Genomic DNA, 18,510 nt, shown 5'->3' with positions numbered 1-18,510 from the left:
CTCAGCGATATCCTGGTAGCAGCCTTATCACATTCCGACCACTACCTTAGGTATTCAAGAGCCGGTCACCTTGATATGCGCACCAATACAATACACAGAATCTCTCAGGGGAATCATCACAGACTGTAACTCTATTTCTAGTGCTAGAATATCCTCCTGTTTTTGAACTGAATTCAGGCCATGTCTACCGCATTTCAACGGAACCGCATAACCAATAGAAAAGGAAACTTCGCCATGTCAGCCTTACCAGTCTCTTTACATTTTATCATCGGATCCTTGGAAGAATGAATCTTCTGCCCATGTGAACATCGTCTGTCCATGTCTATTCGTATTGCTCTTTCATTATACATTTATGGTATCATACTTACCTGGAGACTGACTAGCAGTCATGCGAAGCCTTTGTCATTCACGATTAGGTTGGTGCATCTTTTGGGGTTCCTCGTGGGAACGGCATGCATGATTTAGTAGAATAGACAACATACAACAGAAGCTTATTAAATCCAGGCAGCATTGAAGAGCGATTCGCGCATATGACAGCCCAGAAGGCTGCGGCGAGGTCTTGGCTGCATGTGGTCATGTGCCCGTCAGCGCCTTGCCCCACCATCAAGCAGTAGAAAATCGCTCTCGAGATTCCAATTTTTTCGCAGTCGACAAGCGATCCTGGTGTCCAAAGCCTGTGGCCTGTATTTCTGAGATACTTGTCACATTATCATGGCAGGAACAGAATACCAGCACAACAGCTCTGGACCTGGCGACCAGTTTATTGCCGCCGGGCCCCAGAACAACAACTCAGGCTCTGGGACACAGTACAACGCACACAACATCAACTTTAACGCTCGTACGTCAGCGAAGTTTAGCCTCTGGGTCGTAGAAGTGGACAAGCTAATCAATGACTCCCCTTCGCAGCTCAAGATAGCGACGCAAGTCTTCTCGCCGACCTACGCATTACCGATCCTCGCGACGACAAAGATCGCATCGAGCACACCAAGGGCGGACTATTCCGCGACTCATATCATTGGATCCTGGAGAATTCTGACTTCCAAGAGTGGCGTAATGGCTCCGAGAGACGACTACTCTGGGTGAGGGGTGACCCTGGCAAGGGCAAGACAATGCTCCTCTGCGGCCTCATCAATGAGCTGACGAACGAGGGAACCGAACCCGTTTACTTCTTCTGCCAAGCAACCGATTCGCGGCTCAATACTGCCACCGCCGTGCTTCGTGGCCTGATATACTTGCTGCTGGAAAAGAGGCCATCTCTGATCCAATTCGTGAGAGAAAAACACAGACAAGGAGGCAAGCGATTCTTCGAAGACGCCAATAGCTGGATTGCATTGGGCAAGATCCTGGCTCAGATGCTATCCCAACAAGATCAAGGAATGGAAAAGATCGTTCTAGTTATCGATGCGCTGGACGAATGCACCACACGTTTAGACGATCTTCTCGACATGGTTATCAGACTTTCTTCGACCCCCACTAAGGTGGTTGTATCGAGTCGGAACTGGTCAAACATTCAGGAGGCCATGGCGACAGCTGAGCGACAGTGTCCGATCTGCCTAGAGCTTAATGAAGCTTCTGTTTCTGCAGCTGTATTGGCATATACGAATTACAAAGTGAGCCAACTCGTGCTACAAAAGGGCTACAACACGATGCTTCGGGATGCAGTACAAAGCTACTTGACCTCTTACTCGAACGGCACATTCCTTTGGGTATCTATTGTCGCACAACGGCTTGGAGACCGTAAGCTTCCAAGGAGGCATACACTGACGACATTGAAAGAACATCCCCAAGGGCTCGATGCATTGTATGGTCGCATGCTAGATCAAGTCTTCGAGTCCACGGATGTGGATCTACATGAGAAAGTTTTGGCCGTGGTTTTGATTACCTTTCGACCACTTCATTTTGAAGAACTGGCCACGTTGGTACAGGCGCCTTTGGACGACGAACTGCTTACAGAAATCATCGGAGAATGCGGCTCTCTTTTGGTCCTCAGGGATAATACTGTGTACTTAGTACACCAGTCTGCAAAAGACTTTTTTTTGAAACATTCTCTCGATAGAATCATGCCTTTGGGAATTGCCCACCAGCATACCTTGCTGTTCTCGAACTCATTGCGAGCAATGTCAACCGCCCTTCGGCAAACCATGCAGAATCTTAAGCCCGGGCAGGGTCACATATTCAAAAGACACACACCCGGCCCTGACCTTCTAGTACCGATTCGGTATCCGTGTGTTAATTGGGCTCAACATCTAAGCCAGGGATTGCCGCCCACAACACAGGAGTTTGATGAAGTCCACGCGTTTCTGACGGAACATTACCTGCACTGGCTGGAAGCCATAAGCTTTATGCAAAGCATGGGAGATGGCATGGCTTGCATTCACGAGCTAAAGCGTTTGATCCTGGTATGTTTGTGACGAGGAGAACCATAGAACGATCCTAATGGTGACTAATTGATTGCAGAATTCTGGAGAGTCGTCTCCACTCGCAAACCTTGTCAAAGACGCCTTTCGATTTTTCAAACAGTTTTATGTGGGCATAGAAGATGATCCGTTCCAAGTATACTCCTCTTTAACATTTGCTCCTACTGGCAGTATCATCAAAAGTCTGTACCGGCATGAGACACCGCACTGGTGGTCCATGAAGATGGTTCCTCCGATCAGCAGTGAGTGGAGCAACTGTTTAGAAAATATAGATCCTTCGGATGAAATCTGCGATGCGGTCTTCTCGTCAAATGGGGAAGCTTTGGCATTTGATGTTGGTAGGGGAGAAATACGCGTACGAGACGTCGCCACAGGGGTTTGGCTCCATGAACTTAACACTGGCTTTGGATGGCATTGTTCATCCGTGGCCACTTCTGAGGAATCTATCCTTGCTGCGGCTTCCAATGGCTACGTTTTCTTGTTCGGCATTTTGACGGGCGAAAAGATGGGTGAGCCGATTGAAACTCGGGAAACTCGGGTTTCATCGATGGCCTTTGCACCCAATGGAGCAATGCTGGCCACAGGCTCGACAGAGGGAGCCCTACGTTTATGGAACGTAGAAACACGCAAACTCCAGAGAACACTCCGAGAAAACGATCAGAGAGGCCGTGTTAAGCTAATCGTCTTTTCGTCGAACGGTCACTACGTTGCAGTAGCCGTAGATAAAACCATCATTGTATGGGATTCGATCACAGGCCTGCACCTGTGGACATTTGTCGATCACGATGGGGACGTATTGTTGGTTGCGTTTGCTTCCGATGATTACCACGTTCAGTCTGCATCTTCTGATGGCTCGGTGAAGATGTGGAATTCAGCGAGCCCATCATGTCTCAGGACAATACTTGTTCCTGTTGATGAATGGAAATATGTCGCCTTTTCAAGAGACCTGGCCAAGGTTGCTTGTGCAAGCTGTAGAGTTGATTGTATAAGGATTTGGGATGCTACAACGGGCCGACTTCTTGGAGTTCTGCAGCCTCTCGGTAACGCCGATATCCTGGCGTTTTCCCCAGATGACACAATGCTTATGTCTGCTACGTCTTCAAATGGTGCCAAGCTTTGGGATCTTACAGATGGCATGGACCTCAATGTCACGCCTGTTAGTCAAGAGGATCAATTCATCTACACGATGGCCCTCTCGCCCGATGGGACCCAGCTTGCGGTATTATCGGGTAGCGGTTTGAAGATTTGGGATGCCAGTACGGGCCAATATTTGCAGGAGCTGAACGAATGGAAGGCATCCGACAGCGGGGCATCGGTAACATTCAGCAGCAACGGTAACCTGCTTGCAAAGATATCTGAAGGTAATGGGAATGTTGCTGAGATTTGGAACGTTAGTAAAACGACATGCCTGCAATCACTCGCTGATGAAAGGATCTTTATGATTGCAGGTCTAGAGTTCTCACCCGACAACGCCACACTTGCGATACTGACCAAAGACATCATCAATCTCTGGGACGTTGGGGAAGGCACTTGCAGAGTGGCTTACAAAAGTCCCGACAACTTCTACGCGTTGAACGAAGTGAGATTCTCAGAGACAGGATCACACCTTCTTCCCTACAATTGGGAAGATGGCAACAGAGCTATTCGGTGGGAAAGCAAAACAGCTGCCGGCCCCAAGGAGGTTGAAGTTGCGCCGCTTGAAGCAATTCATGTTCCAGGCTACAGTACTGAAAACCATTGTTCATGGGTCCAAAAGAATGGGAAGAACATCATTTGGATTCCTCCAGAGTATCGCACCAATACCTGCGTGACCTGGGGTCCAATGATGGCGCTGGGTCACGAATCAGGCCGTGTTGCCATTCTACGATTCACGGACTTCGCTTGAAATATGCTTCATACTGCTCAGCGTCGGGTTTATAAGGTTTCGAACTGAATGAAGCTTATGCCTTATTCCATTTCCCTCTTGCTTCAGCTTTGGATAGGGTAGCACCTCAAGCCGTCATACGAAAGGGGCTAATGCAATAGCATGCCTACCAACTATTCCAGAGATATACTGTCGATCACAAGACGACCTCACTTGTTGTTTGATACCAGTTAAGATACATGTTATTCATCGGCCGAGGCCTTTGTGTTGGTCACAGGTTTGAGGAGTTGAGGAATCTTTCTTCCCTTCTAACTTTTCTTCTTCGCAGTTTGCCGCCTGGAGGCGCACCTTTTCAACTACCATATAGCTCTCACAGGGATATTTTCGGGGACTGGGATAACCTGGGCTTCATAGAGAAATCTCTATAGCCACCTACGGGGGTATAGAAAGAGAGCGCGAATCGCCTTACAGGGGGCAGGCATCTCCCTCCTCACACCACCACAGCCCATTATTCCTTCCAACACAAAATTGCCGAAGTCCTACTGTATCAACAAAAACTCAATGGCCGCTATCTCAAGCGCGGCGAGGGGTTCAGGAAGATTGAAGTCTCCAGCCGCATTCGATGCATACAGACTTCCTGGCTTGTGACAGCTTGGAGTCGTCTAGAATCTTGATATAAACCGGCCTATCCATCCAATAGTGTATTGAAAAAGGACACAACGTACTTATGTACCTCATTGTGCTGAAGGAGAGCACAAATCCACCACAAGCGTTGTAACATATGTGTGTATCGACCGCCAGCACATAGATAGCATACATCCACGTCATGCGTGTCTCTAGGCTCAGGTTTCTTGTGAAAAGCATTACATTTACAAGCAGAGTATCGTTGCACCTGCGCAATTCTCAATCGTTCTGTCGTGGCTATCTCAGATCTTGAGCATCCGACTCCTGCCACGGGAACCTCTCTTCAATGGATCGGATAAGGTTCTTATGGTGTGGGGTTTTGGGTTTGATAGAAACGTCGAATGGTGCCGGATGGCTAATCACACCCGGATTGAACTCTGCCTCGGGCTCGACCACTTTACCATCGATAACAGGGCTCTCGATATTGAACACGGCAAGCGATTGCGCGAAGTTGAGGAACAACGAGTTCTCAGCAAGAATCTGTCCAGCGCATATCCGACGGCCATAACCGAAAACAATCTTCCTCGGGTCCTTCTCTGGCTTGGGGCCTTGGAACCTTTCTGGTCGGAACTCCATGGGGTCTTGGTAGACCTCGGGGTCATGAGTAAACCACCTGCCAAAGTCAGCATATGGTGCAATAAGCTTCCCGTCATTTATCCGGACAACGAAGAAAGGTAAAAGAGGATACGTCACATACCATACGTTTGGCATCAAGTATGAATCTTTCGGGATCAAATAATTCCTAAAGACGACGTCTTGATCGCATGAATGTGGAAGACCCATGGGCCCAATGGGGTGCCATCGCAGGATCTCTAGAACGATTGCTTCGATGTACGGCAACTTATCGCGGTCATCAAGGTTAGGTAGGCGGTCGCTGCCAATGACGCGGTCGATCTCTTCCTGCGCCTTCTTCTGCACCTCGGGGTACTTCGCCATCGCGAGGAAGAATGTGGCTATTGATGCGACAGACTAGGCGATGTGTCAGCTTCATCAGCCCCCACATTAGTGGATACAACGAGATATAACATACCGTATCTGCTCCACCACCGAATAGGGATGCCGCAGTCCATTTGTTGTTGTGCACGTTCTCGGGGGTATCTTCGCTGCTCGACATCGCTCGTGAGAGATACGAGTCGTTCTTCTTTCCCGAAGCTAACTGGTCTTCTACGAATTTGTATCCGGTGTCGACGGTCTCTTTCAGTTCAGCAGCCCACTTGTTGGCGATCTTCTTCCATCCAGCTCCGGGAAACCATTCAGGAACATATCGCACTGTAGGTGTTTAGCGACGTCTTGGATAAACCTACTGGGAGCAAATGAAGATAATCACTTACGAATTGGAATGATGTCGACAAGAAAGTTCCCAGGGGTAGCTGCGTAGGCAAAGTGCTCCATGGCGTCATTCATCATCCCAGTCAAGGGGTCTTTCTTGAACTGTTCGGCGTTGTAGCCGTAGACGATATTCAGAATGACAGAGCCAGCTTCCCTAGTACACACACTCGCCGTCAGCTAATAACTAGATGCATGTCCTTTGATAGGTTTGACTAACCTTGCAATATGCTCCGTGAGTTTCTTCGGGTTGTCAAGCACATGCAAGAGGAAGTGGCCCACCTCGGCCTCTTGCAACGTATTGTACTGTGCTGCCGTTGATCTCGTCCCAAGAATCCGAGAAAAGACTTTCCGGTGGAGGCGGAGAGTGTCATCGTATCTCAGTTGCCCTGTGCCGTCGTTCCATCCGACCCTGGTAGCTAATCAGATCCCGAGAAGAGAGGTGATTAGTGCTAGGAGAGTTATATCCTTACATTTCGCCTGCAAGGACGATGGTCGGCCGGGACGAAAACTCGGAGGATCGCTTGTCAAGCATTTCGGATGCTACCTGGGCATCATTGATGATGATCAATGTTTTACCAAGCACCTGGACGGAGCTGATCGGACCTGCGCAGCGGGCGTGAGCCAAAGTACCCAGTGAGTGATAGTCATGCAGTGTCTTGCAGCCATACCGTACAGATCCTTGTGCTTCAACCAAAAGCGAGCTGCAAATTCAGTCGGCTGAGGCAAGTCGCGAATGTTTCCAACGAGCGGCAGCCCCTTTGGGCCGGGTGGAAGAGGGGGACGATTGGCATTCTTCCTCGCTTGGAGAAGCTTGTCAACGATGAAGACCGCAAGAAGGGTGGCAGCGAAGCCAATGAACAGAGCAGAATCTGTCATCATGAAGGACTGGGATTCTGTTGCATGAGACGGATGTCCCTTTAGTCGACAGTTTCAGAGACCGGGAACCAGGGAAGGTTACTCGTATTATGTAGTAGGATCTCCCTAACCCAGCCACGACCCCGCTGCCTAACTCATGGCCTGTGGGACCTCTATCATACGCAGGTGACGAAAGTGCCGACCTCATGAGATGAACCTCTCACATGGCGGAAGAATGACTGCTCCACAGACGGGGTTAAGATAATCGCATAGTGTGGACTGCAGTCAGCTTACCGTCGTGCCGAGATCTGAAGTGTTAATCCTGCCCCATGTGGGAAAGGGCCCGAACAAGGGAAGGGTTTCATTGAAGTTGGGTCGCGCGAATCACATCGGCAAGGTATCCGCTGCGTCCGCTAGCTCCGTGATGTCGCGAAGCGGAGTGGCTCCGGGCCATGCATTCGGCCGTGGCGATGGCCGCACGCTGCAGCGGCCCATATCACGGGCATATGGTGCTTACGTGGGAACGCGGCATTTGGTGGAGAAGCCGAGCAGAACCCGTCTTTGAGCCTCAAATTCACAGATCAGCCTGGAGACTGCCCCAATCATCTGACGCGGTTTACCAATCGGGAGGTCTGTTTCTGTCTCGGTATGTGGGATCTGGAGCTTCGTTGCCAGTCATTGCTTTTTCCCGAAATTCTCGAGCCTGCCTGTTTGTATCCATGTCGGTCAAGGAACCTGGGCTCCACCGAGTTAAACCAAAATACGTGTAGTTCGGTGATGTGATCCCACCCGATCATGCATGTAACCTATATGAGACAGCATTGTTCAGGTTACATGCAGATGTTGCGTTCAGTTGATCCAGTAAGCCCTAGGGTCTATCGGAAGACCACTTCATACGATTTACCGTTTGTGTCAAATCTTCCCATGCAGTGGAAGAGCTTGGACCATACAGAGGTTCAAGGCTCGGAAAGGTTCACTAATTGGTCGCCGGTAACATACAGCTGATGATTCGTATTCCATCACTTCTCATGGCCACCTCTGACCTCGTACAAAGGTTCACACATCCAGCACCGGACCCGAATCCCCGTAAACCGGATCTTTTCCAAACCATTTGAGCTTGCTGATGGTCGCAACCTTGCTCTCCTCCCCCTTCTTGCCATAGCACATGTCCCAATGACATCCGGCAGGATAGCTCCCTACCATCTCGAACCGTCCGTCGATATCCTCTAGCAGCCGATGGGATACCCCAGCCGGGACCACAATGACATCTCCCTTCTCCACTACCGGCTCGATGCGGCCCTCGTTCTCTTCTCCTCCAAAGCATAGCCTTGCTCGCCCGTTGCTGATGCAAAGCAGCTCATGAGTCGTGCTGTGAAAGTGTGACGTGCTGTACATCGTATATCGCCACTGCGGCTCGACGACACCGACTGAGGAAAGATGCGCCTCTATGGGGGACTCGCTTGCGGATTGGAAGGCAGAATGGTAGATCAGCAATGGCTTGTTCTGGGTGCTGGTGTTTGGAAGCAAGCCATGTGCTGGGATGAAGTGCTTGGAGACGCGCAAAGACGAAAGCGGCGTCAGTGGGAGTTTAGAGCTCATTATAGGCTTTGTGCAGAGTTTTGTAGATTGTATCGAGAGTGTTGACGCACTTATCGCTTCGTAAGTTGGACTGGCGAAATTGAAGACGACTCCAGGGTAGGTGAAGTTGAGGGAACGCAAGTGTGACGTCATAGGAGCGGGTTGTGAGGGCAAATGTCTTGTCTGGCGACTTTCAGGCATGAACTCCTGTTCATCGCTGCAGCTCGTCCATTATGAAATATTGTAAAATCAAATGAAAGCTAGAACAGACAAAGTGAGGTAATCAAAGAAGCATTGAAAACAGATGCACAAAGTGAGTTCAGGGGTCACGCGAAGTGCAGCCATGAGAACATGACGGGGAACAAGCTTATAATTCTGTTCTTCAAATTCGCGGCTACCGATTCCTGTGTTGCTGCCGCTGCAGGTACCAAACGTTGCATCTAATATTACCTCTAGTTTTTCCTCCCTCGAATGAACAGGCTGGTGGACATTTACTACTCCATCTTCATTCCTAATAGAGGAAACCGTAAATCCTACCGATTCTCAACCAATCAAGACAGTCCAAGACACAGTTCAAGACCTCAGCGCCTGCAATTCACGCCGAAATAGGTATCCAACGTAAGACCACGATAGGGGGCCATGGCCCTGCATACTCTCCATCAAAGCTGACGTGTCTATTCACTTAGTACTCCAGGCCAAAGTTCCATCCTTCTCTATTCAGTCCGTAACGCCAAAATCCGATAACCCGGCAAAATATTCTCATGCAACGTCTTTCCAAGACTCTTGGATCGAGGCCCAGTACTTCTCGGGGTGCATGCGCATGTGTCCCACGTGGTCGCTGTCCTCAAACACCACGGCCTTGTGCTCAAAACCCGCCTTCTCTCCTACGGCGATGTTCTCCTCGATCTCAGTGTACGAGATGATCCTGTCGCTCTTGCCATAGAAGTACAACCTGCGCAAGTTCTTTGGCACATACGTGATGTCGTTGCACGCCTTCATGCTAAAAACGGGAGCTGGTTCTGAGCCTGTGGCGAGCTGGTAGCCACGATGCACCGCCAAGAGAAAGCCGACAATCGTTTGCGTAACGATGTACGGCAGCGGAACGAACGGCGCAACGGCCATCGCAGCCGCGTTGGCCCAGCGCTTCAACGTCTCCCAGGTCATGTAAGGGCTTCCTGGCGTAGAGTCCCAAACGGTGAGGCGGTGAGGCATCGGCTTGCTGTACCTGTCGCGGTATGCCTTGAGGGCGGAGGCGTAGTTGATAGCGCCCGTGTTGGACATGCCGTGCGTGAGAACGGCGTCCTCGTCGGGGTTGCCGAGGACCTCGGGCGGGTAGGCGGCCTCGACGACGGGGGCCATGCTGACGGCGCGCTGTTGCAGGCTCTCGGAGATGGCTTTAACGATAGGCGAGAGAACGGAGATCTGTTTGGCGTGCGGGTAGAGTTTGCTGTAGCCCTCGATGTATTTCAGAACGTGCTTTGGCACGGCGTCGCCCCAGCTGAAGATGATGACGACCCGCGGATGGCCGGAAGGGCGCGTCGTGCCCTCTGCGAGTTCCTCGCCGTCGCGGACGAAGACTTGGTCGTTGATGGCTGTGAAGCCGGGGAAAGGGGCTGTTTTTGGTGCCATCGTGAGTCGCTTTCTTCACTGAAAAATTGCAGGAAATGAGCGTAATGTGACTGGCGAGCACTGCCGGTGCTTAAAGATGAGAACAAAGTTCAAAATGCAGCGCGCGTCAGCAGGGAATGACAGGATTCATATGTTGTCGATGGCCAAGCAGAGACTTCCTGATGAGTGATCTGCTCCATCTCGGCGATATCTTATCAAGGGCTCCGAACCCAGTGCCAAGGGAACGGGTCTACGCGGCGGCGCCGCATTGTTGGGACACCGTGGATCCTACGGCCGTCTGTTGGGACTGAATCGGAGCATTTCGTAGCCTTACGAGTGTCCTAATCTGAGATGGGCCGTGGGGACTTCAGTCGAGCTACGGCGCGTACAAAAAGACGCGGCATCTCTTAATTCGGCAGCGTTGTCCGTGTTTGTCAAGCCCCCTTTCTCCTAGTGAGTGGCTTGGATGAGGTGAGATTCTTTTGAGTGAGAGCGCCACTGAAATATGAGCTGGCCAATATCAGTAAACATCCGATTCCGGCCCACTTACCGAGGCAGAAGGACTCACCGTTAGCACAAGCGCAGGAGGATTCAGCGGACGATGGCAGTCAGGTGACAGCCTTAGAAGCCGAGGCACAACAGAGCGGGATGTCGGCCGAAACAGCTGCCGACCAGCCAGAAGAGGGCGGAATTGGAGACTCAGTCCGCTGAATCGTAAACGACCGCCGCCCTGTTCCAGAACGCGGTCCACTGTGACCCCTGTGTTTTGGGGGAGGAGCTTCACCGGATTCTAGTGACGTGAGATGCATCTTCAGTTGCCATAGCTTCCTTCATCTTCATACAGACTGTATTACTGATCCTTTGAGCTCACGACTATCCATTGTACCCGGTACTTCTTCATTCCTTGGTCCATTGAGCGTTTATGTGGCTAACTCGAGCAGAATAGTCTTCAACTCATCCTTGTGTTCTCCTGCTCGGGGCGTACCCTTGACCTTCATCCAGCCAGCTCATCTTACCCGCGACTTCAAATGGCATCCGCATCAGAACAGCTGGTTCCCTTCAACGATGCGACCCAAGTAACAAAAGTAGACTCAAATGTCTACCTCGCCAATCTTGCATCTGCCTGGTGCATAGGCTCAGGTCCGTAATTGGATGCGCACGTCTCACTCAACCCTTCCCATCTGACACAGCTCTCACAGTACCCAACGGCGGCTACGTCGCCTCCGTCATCCTCCGCGCCGCGTCCCTCCACCTCGCCGCGCGCGGCCAGCCGGACACCATCTCGGCTCACTTCGAGTACCCAAACCGCACGGAGGTCGGGCCGGCCATCCTCATCGTCGAAGAGGTAAAACTCGGCCGCAACCTGTCAACGGTGCACATCACCCTCTACCAGCACGAGCTCCTGCAGTCCGCGCCGTGGTTCAGCGCCAAGTCACGCAGAAATGTCCTCGCCTACCTCACCAACGCGCGCATCAGCCTCGAAAAGGGCCTCTCCCTCGACAGCGGGTGGACGATGGCGCCCCCGCTGAAGCCGGTGGACTTCGCCGCGCTCGGCCTGGACAAGGACCCCCACTGGTTCCGCCGTGACAAGATGACGGCCCGCGCCGTGTCGTTCGCCCGCGCGCACAACAACCTCGAGCACTACGTCCCGCGCGAGGGTGTGCGCCGCGGCATGGCGGACATGTGGCTGCGCTTCAAGGCCGGGCAACGGTTCACGAACGCGTCGCTGGGCTACATTGCCGATGCGTATCCGACCATCGTCGAGGCGTGGCGGCCACGGCGCGGCGAGCAACAGACGCCGTTCCGGTCGGATGAGATGTTTTGGTATCCCACGCTGTCGCTGAATCTCGACGTGAAGAGGGCGCTGCCAGAATACGGCGTCGAGTGGCTGTTTATCAGGTGTTTAGCGAAGGTCATTCAGAACGGAAGACTAGACCTAGAGGTGATCATCCTAGATCAGGACCAGAACGTGGTGGCTTTGAGTAATCACGTCAATATGGTCTTGTCGGCTGAGCGAAATCTCATGGACCGGAGTCACTCGAAGGAGAAGTTGTAGCGGCAGAAGGTGGATATTTGTCAAGCTGAAAGATGATCGTGCTGTAGAGGGTCAATAGAACTGGCGTTTTGGCGTTCCACAACACTGTCAGATCGGTTGCGCCCACTCCCACAACGGGATGAGGTCAGTGACATAGATGCAGTACAAGTAGACCACTTCTTGTAAAACCGTGACTTAAATAATCTTTTGTAATTCCAGTCTTTTTATCCACAGGTCTGGTACTCTCCATGCTCTCTCTGACTTCCCCCGCTGGGCTGCGGCTCAGGGCCTTCGGTTCACGACAAGTCCCACTCATGACCCGCTGTTCTCATCATCGTGCATCTATCAGCTGCAACCACACCGTCTCTGACCAACCATTGGTTTCTGTCTACAGAAATCCGATATCGGCTCAATGGTCTAGTGGTATGATTCGCCCTTCGGGTGCCTGTGCAACATCACAACCCTTCCGCACAGCGGGAATGGGCGAGGTCTCGGGTTCGATCCCCGATTGAGCCCTCGCAATCGTTTTTGATTTTTGCTACAACTGTGAACCTAGCTAGCTAGGCTGTCTTTGCTCATGGAACTTCTCATGTTTTTAGACGACTAATACTAGCTGTCTTCTATAGTAAAAAGATCTGGTTGCAGAAGGAGGGCGACGTGCCTAATTAGATTCAATTCAATTTTCACGTTATGTGAGGTGTACTTAGATTACGCAGAGCTCGGAATAATCTAGAAGAGGTTTCCAGTCTCATATTAAGAGGTAAACGCCTTGGGTCCTGCAGCCACAGGCGCTAAGATGCCATGCAGCGCCAACTCTTCTATAAAGTTGAAAAGAACAAAGTCACATCCCCTCTTTACAACCACGTTGATGGTCACGGGCATCGACACCTCCTGGTGAGTGACATTACTGTAGTATGACACCTGTCCAATAGGAATCGTAAAGTCTGCGCTGCCAAAGTATGATGCCAGGATCGATCCAGCCTCCTTGGACCCGGTGGCATCCGGAAGTGCTGCGCCAGGCGAATCGTTCAAATAGGCCTCTCGGAACGACGGCAAGCCGCCTGTGCCGATGTCGTAGATCAATATAGAATCCGAACAGCTGTCTTCCGTGCTAAACAGGACCTCGCTGTGCCAAGCCTCTGAATCGTCGTGTCTTCGCTGCAGCGCTTCGGTATGTTCTTTGGCGTCTAGTGTGCGATTCCACCAGGACGAACGGAACGGTTGATCCAACGCAGGGAACTTGGGGCTGAAGTAGTCCAGGAGGGGGGTGGCCACGACTTTGAGCTGCGTGTAGGTCCAGAGAGTCCTCAAATCAGTCAAGATACCGTCGTAAACCCGTCTAGTGACGGTTTCCACCTTCTCGGTGATGTTGACATTCTCAATTGACAGGCCCATGGTCTGCGTAACTTGATCCAAGAAGCTTTGAAGGACAACCTCCGCGGCTGGGTTCCTAAGGGGAAGACGATCCGTAGGGTAGAGGATGCGTTTCGGAAAGCTACGTGCATCCGGCACTTCAAGTTGAGGAAGGTCGTTCAGATCGCTGCCTTGATGAAGTGCGGGATCGTACCAAACCTTGGCGAATTGGACCCAATCTCGAGGATCTCTGGCAAACACACCCGCAGTGTCAGTTCCGTACGAAATCGGCATGGCCCCAGTCAAGTCGATGATTCCCTGAGAGGGGCGATTCCCGTACACGCCTGCAAACGCCGCCGGCTGACGCATAGACTGGCCAGTGTCGGAGCCGATCGCAAAGTCTAGCCACTCGTATGCCGCGATCGAACAAGCGCCGCCGGCAGATGATGCCGAACAGCTCAGATAGCCATCTCCACGAGGATTCTGGGGGTAGTAGACGTCGGTCCATTCCCAGGCGTGGGCTGCGGACGCAAACTGAGATGTCTTTTGCTTTCCTACGACAACGCCCCCGAGGTGAATGATGCGTTGGATGGATGGGGCTGTTGCGTTTGCCTCGCCCATCATACTCGTCCAGGCCTTGCTCCCCAGCGTCGTCTTCAGGCCTTTGACATCATAGACGTCTTTCACGCCAACTCTCTTGCCAGCTAGGGGCCGAGTGTCGACCTGACTGTAGAGGCGTGATGGAACGGGAACTAGCGGATAGCCCCATTCAGGATCGACGAGGTTCAGTATCTTGTATTCTCCGTCTGACTCGTAAACGCCATGTACGAAGTTGCTGTAAGTATCCGTGTACAGACGAAAGACCTTGGATATTTTGATGGTTCCCCCGCCGGATTCTAGAAGCACTGGTCCAGCAGGGGTTGTCGATGATGTCGAGTTGGTCGAAGCAGGCAAGAATAGGATCTGCGACCCGATAGACTCAACCAAGCTGCGTGCGGTAGAATCCAGCCCTGACGAGTAGTTTGAGCTGATGATGATGGTCTCAAGAAAGTCTTCGGTAAACACGTCATCCTCGGCGAGATACCTATCGAAAGTATCCTGCAGTAATTGAGCTGTAATGAGCGGACTTGTGGCAACAATATGCGTTGCCGCAACGGTGACCGGCTTGTAGTTCAGGGGTGCCTCCAACAGGGGTGACGCGGATGTCGCTAGAAAGCTGCTGTTCCCCAGCTGGAAAACGAAATCAAGTCCATTGATCGCCTGAACAGGAATGAGCGGGCTTCGCAGGGCCAGGGCACTGGCAATGCCAGCCAGGCAAACCAATTGAAGGCCTTGGTTCAACATCAGCGATAAGTCGAATGGGTGCTCTGCGTGGTCAGGCGTGGCGCCATATTGGTACGGGTAGACAGAGCCATCTCCAGCATATAAATACATCGTGGTTGTAGGTAGTGCTTGGAACTGGATGGTGAGCGCTGATCCTGCTGTGGGTGAATATTCCACAAGCCAAGAAATCCAGACGTCACTCGTGGCGCCTCCACTGATAAGACCTGCATGTCTCAAATCAGACGAACATGCCGTTCCCCGCTTGTCTGCTCCGACTCCGGGGCCGATGAATGGCGTTTGGGCGCCGATGCAACGGACAATCTCCACCTTTTCCCATGCCGGTGCGGAACATGTATTCCGCTTCCGCCGTTCGGTGTCGACTGCTCAATCTAATCTTCAATGACGCGGAATCTCAGGTTGAGAATGATATGAACCAGAAGATATTGATTGAAATTATCTACCTCATTATGTTATCGTGACTGTCACTGTTGATCTCTTCCGGAAGGGTTGTCAAAGCTAAACCATCAAGCGGTGTCACGTAGACCTCAGACGATTGGACTCCAGGAGGCAACAAATTGCATGTGATAAGCGAAATGGTAATATATCTATCAAATTATCTGCATCTTCTGGTACTGCATTCAAGCAAGTACGGTCTAATATTCCGGCACATCTCTTGCACCGCTTCCGTGGCGCAACTGAGTTCAATGATTCTATGGTTGCCTGGGCCGTCCAGGGGCAGCGCAGCGAAGTATAAGAATGACGTGGGGAGGCAAATTTATTTAGAAAGGAATTTGGTTGATCCAGATGGACAGAACAGAATCTGTAAGCACTTAGAGCGAAGTACTTCTGATTCGCTAGCCTTGTGTTCTTTGGCTGGATATTGTCTTATTTCGGGGCTGTCTTCAGCTCTCAGGGTTGTGTACACCGCGTCAAGTTTCCCAATAGATCTAGGTGTCGACTTGGCAGGGCAGCTTTTGCCCTATCAATGCGCGATTCTTGGACGCCTCCCTCGACTAAGGCCTGGATCAGCATGCGGCGAACACGAGCTGAGGCAATAGTATGAGGTTGCGTTTTCCCAACGTAACCAAAACAAAAATAATGATTGAGGGTGTTGGAATGTGACGCATGGAGATGGCCGTATTCTGACAACTATATTATGCTGCATGCACCCCTGAAATCCGCGAGTCGTGTGTGTTTTATTGTCTTCTCCAACACATCATGACCGATAGTAGCCCACCCCCGAAAGTCTCGCCTGTCGATGACGATTTGTCATTTGCCCCGTTCCCACGATGCGTCCCATCGTGGTCCCAAGAAACTTACAACGGTACCGGTGCAGAAGCGATACATCCTAAGGATGAGTACAGAGGAGCTGTAAGCAACATCTCGAAATGCCGAGCCTTAGGAATGCATGTCATATATGCACGTATTCCTTCCCCAGAGCTCTGCGATCCATCGGCAACCCCGGACGACACAATCGAAGAAGAATACACAGCGTTCCAAAAGTGCGACTATTCTTCCGGTGAACGGCGTGGTGTGACAGCAGCTTTGAGTATCTGGGCATTTGAGATCATGACACTTCTCACCTCAGTGGCAGCCTTCGCCGCGATCATCGTTCTATTGTCTATTTATCATGAACAGCCACAACCCCACATGTCACAGGGCCTCAATATCAACACTATCATCGCCATTCTATCCACGATTGTCAAGGCTACGCTGGTGTATGTGGTTGCAGAAGGTAGAGATACCATCGCATGGTTCGTTGGAGTTTACGACGTTCAGGCTAACAACAGCAGTTATTGGTCAATCCAAATGGTCATGGATGTCAAGTCCCCAACTATTACGCCATGTTGAATATTTTCACGATGCCGGCAAGGGAGCAGGGGGGTCCCTCAAATTCTTGTTCGCGATCTGGAAACCGTAATCCATGTCTTCAGCCGGTCTTCAGTACAAAACGACTAAAGAGGCTCATAGAATAACGACTGCCCTGGGTGCACTGGTTATTGTTGCCTCCTTCGCTATTGCCCCGTTCTCGCAACAAGCTGCAACAACGTATCCATGTGAAATCGACATGGAAGGAAACGCATCAATAGCTGTTGCTCAGTGGGTGGGTACAGGGGCCGACGGAAGCATGCCAATGATCAGTTCGGAGACACATGTTGCTGCTATCACCGGTCTGATCTATGGTCCGTCCATCTCAATGGCCGCTCCCAACGCTTTTGAATGCGATTCGGGAAATTGCACCTTCCGCTCGATCGGAGGAATAACGCATTCCTCGGTTGGGGTTTGTAGCAGCTGCGAGCCAATTGAGGTTTACCAAGAGACCATTGAATCTCGCATAGTGTACTCTTTGAGCATGGATACGAATACTTCATTATCAAGACCGAACATCACTTGGCCCCTGAAGGAGACCTCCAATATTTTCATCATGGACTCCAATGCAACCATTTCGACGGATACCGACAATGATAGTTTTGACTTGGAAACGCGCTTTCTTACATTGAGGAATGTCGACTGTAATGGTGTCACATTTTCCGGCCACAATCGAGAACAAAGCTGTGGTCAGACTCTGTGGCTTACGTCAGGCGATGACACGCACGGTTTCGAAGCTTTAGGGGTCAAATGCAAACTCTACCCATGTTTTCGAAACTACAAGGGGGGTGTTTTGAACGGGAAATTGAACGAGACACAGGTTGGGGCAGTGAACATGAAAGTTGGCCATATTGGAAAAGGCGATCAAAAGAGTATGACGGAAGTTTATCAAGCTCTTCTAGAGCCTTGCACGGTAAACGGCAAAAGTTATTATTCTTCCAATATCACGGAAGCAAAGGCGGGCGACGATTGGATTTCCTTGAGGCGGGGAAATGACATAACAAAACTACCGCCCAATTGCTTGAGGGGCATGCATTCGGTGGCATTCTCAAGCATAACTCGAGGCCTCAGGCCCAGCCTCAGCGGCGCATGCTTCCTTCGGAAATCTGATTCAGCCGGCACTCAAGGCATGATGTCTGGGCATGAACCAACACCGACACCGGCAAAAGCGAAAGAGTTCGACATTAACTGTGGAGACAAGTGGTGGTTTGGGCCACTATTTAACCAAGGAAATGTGACGAATCAAACCATATCCGAAGCTCACAACGGGATGGCCCAAGCTATTACCAATCGCATTAGGGCCAACAAGGTGGATCCGGAGGGCGCTCACACTGCTGTTCGTGGAAAACAAAAGAAGATGACCATCTGCATCCGTGCAGAGTGGGCTTGGTTAGCACACCCAGGTATCCTCTTGGTGGTGTCTGCCTGCTTGCTCTTAGATATGGTCAGAAAGAGTTGTGGTGATAGGGATAATCGGCCGATGTGGAAGTCGTCAATTCTTCCGCTGTTGTTTTATGATGTCCACGTGGCTCACACACTCACAGCATCCGGAAAGCAGAAACACAGCCGCAGTAAAATGCCTTTAATGCAACTTG

General features: G+C 51.2%; 5 protein-coding genes and 1 non-coding gene across 6 annotated transcripts; 3 read left to right on the top strand and 3 right to left on the bottom strand.

Annotated features, from left to right (window-relative positions):
• Positions 1-711: 711 nt before the first annotated feature.
• COL26b_014285 (uncharacterized protein) lies at positions 712-1,557 on the top strand (the record flags this gene model as incomplete). The annotated part of the gene is made up of 3 exons (XM_053186860.1): positions 712-838; positions 907-1,478; positions 1,531-1,557. 3 exons carry the CDS (start codon positions 712-714, stop codon positions 1,555-1,557), a joined length of 726 nt encoding a protein of 241 aa, XP_053029199.1.
• Positions 1,558-5,202: 3,645 nt separating this feature from the next.
• Positions 5,203-7,170, bottom strand: COL26b_014284 (uncharacterized protein; the record flags this gene model as incomplete). The annotated part of the gene is made up of 5 exons (XM_053186859.1): positions 5,203-5,578; positions 5,663-5,934; positions 5,996-6,234; positions 6,297-6,448; positions 6,968-7,170. The coding sequence occupies 5 exons, from the start codon at positions 7,168-7,170 to the stop codon at positions 5,203-5,205; spliced, it is 1,242 nt and encodes a 413-aa protein (XP_053029198.1).
• A 2,316-nt stretch (positions 7,171-9,486) lies between these two features.
• Positions 9,487-10,356, bottom strand: COL26b_014283 (uncharacterized protein; the record flags this gene model as incomplete). The annotated part of the gene is made up of 1 exon (XM_053186858.1): positions 9,487-10,356. The coding sequence occupies one exon, from the start codon at positions 10,354-10,356 to the stop codon at positions 9,487-9,489; it is 870 nt and encodes a 289-aa protein (XP_053029197.1).
• A 1,007-nt stretch (positions 10,357-11,363) lies between these two features.
• COL26b_014282 (uncharacterized protein) lies at positions 11,364-12,391 on the top strand (the record flags this gene model as incomplete). The annotated part of the gene is made up of 2 exons (XM_053186857.1): positions 11,364-11,475; positions 11,535-12,391. 2 exons carry the CDS (start codon positions 11,364-11,366, stop codon positions 12,389-12,391), a joined length of 969 nt encoding a protein of 322 aa, XP_053029196.1.
• Positions 12,392-12,776: 385 nt separating this feature from the next.
• On the top strand, positions 12,777-12,886 carry COL26b_014281. The gene has a single exon. It is a non-coding gene; the product is annotated as a tRNA-Pro (tRNA).
• A 237-nt stretch (positions 12,887-13,123) lies between these two features.
• COL26b_014280 (uncharacterized protein) lies at positions 13,124-15,157 on the bottom strand (the record flags this gene model as incomplete). Its single annotated transcript, XM_053186856.1, has 1 exon — positions 13,124-15,157. The coding sequence occupies one exon, from the start codon at positions 15,155-15,157 to the stop codon at positions 13,124-13,126; it is 2,034 nt and encodes a 677-aa protein (XP_053029195.1).
• Positions 15,158-18,510: the final 3,353 nt, after the last annotated feature.

This window comes from Colletotrichum chrysophilum (assembly GCF_026319265.1).
Source record: "Colletotrichum chrysophilum strain AFK26 chromosome Unknown scaffold_327, whole genome shotgun sequence".
Classification (NCBI taxonomy): Eukaryota; Fungi; Ascomycota; class Sordariomycetes; order Glomerellales; family Glomerellaceae; genus Colletotrichum; species Colletotrichum chrysophilum.
Note: the sequence above shows the minus strand (reverse complement) of the source record. Positions and strands in the feature narration are given on the sequence as shown.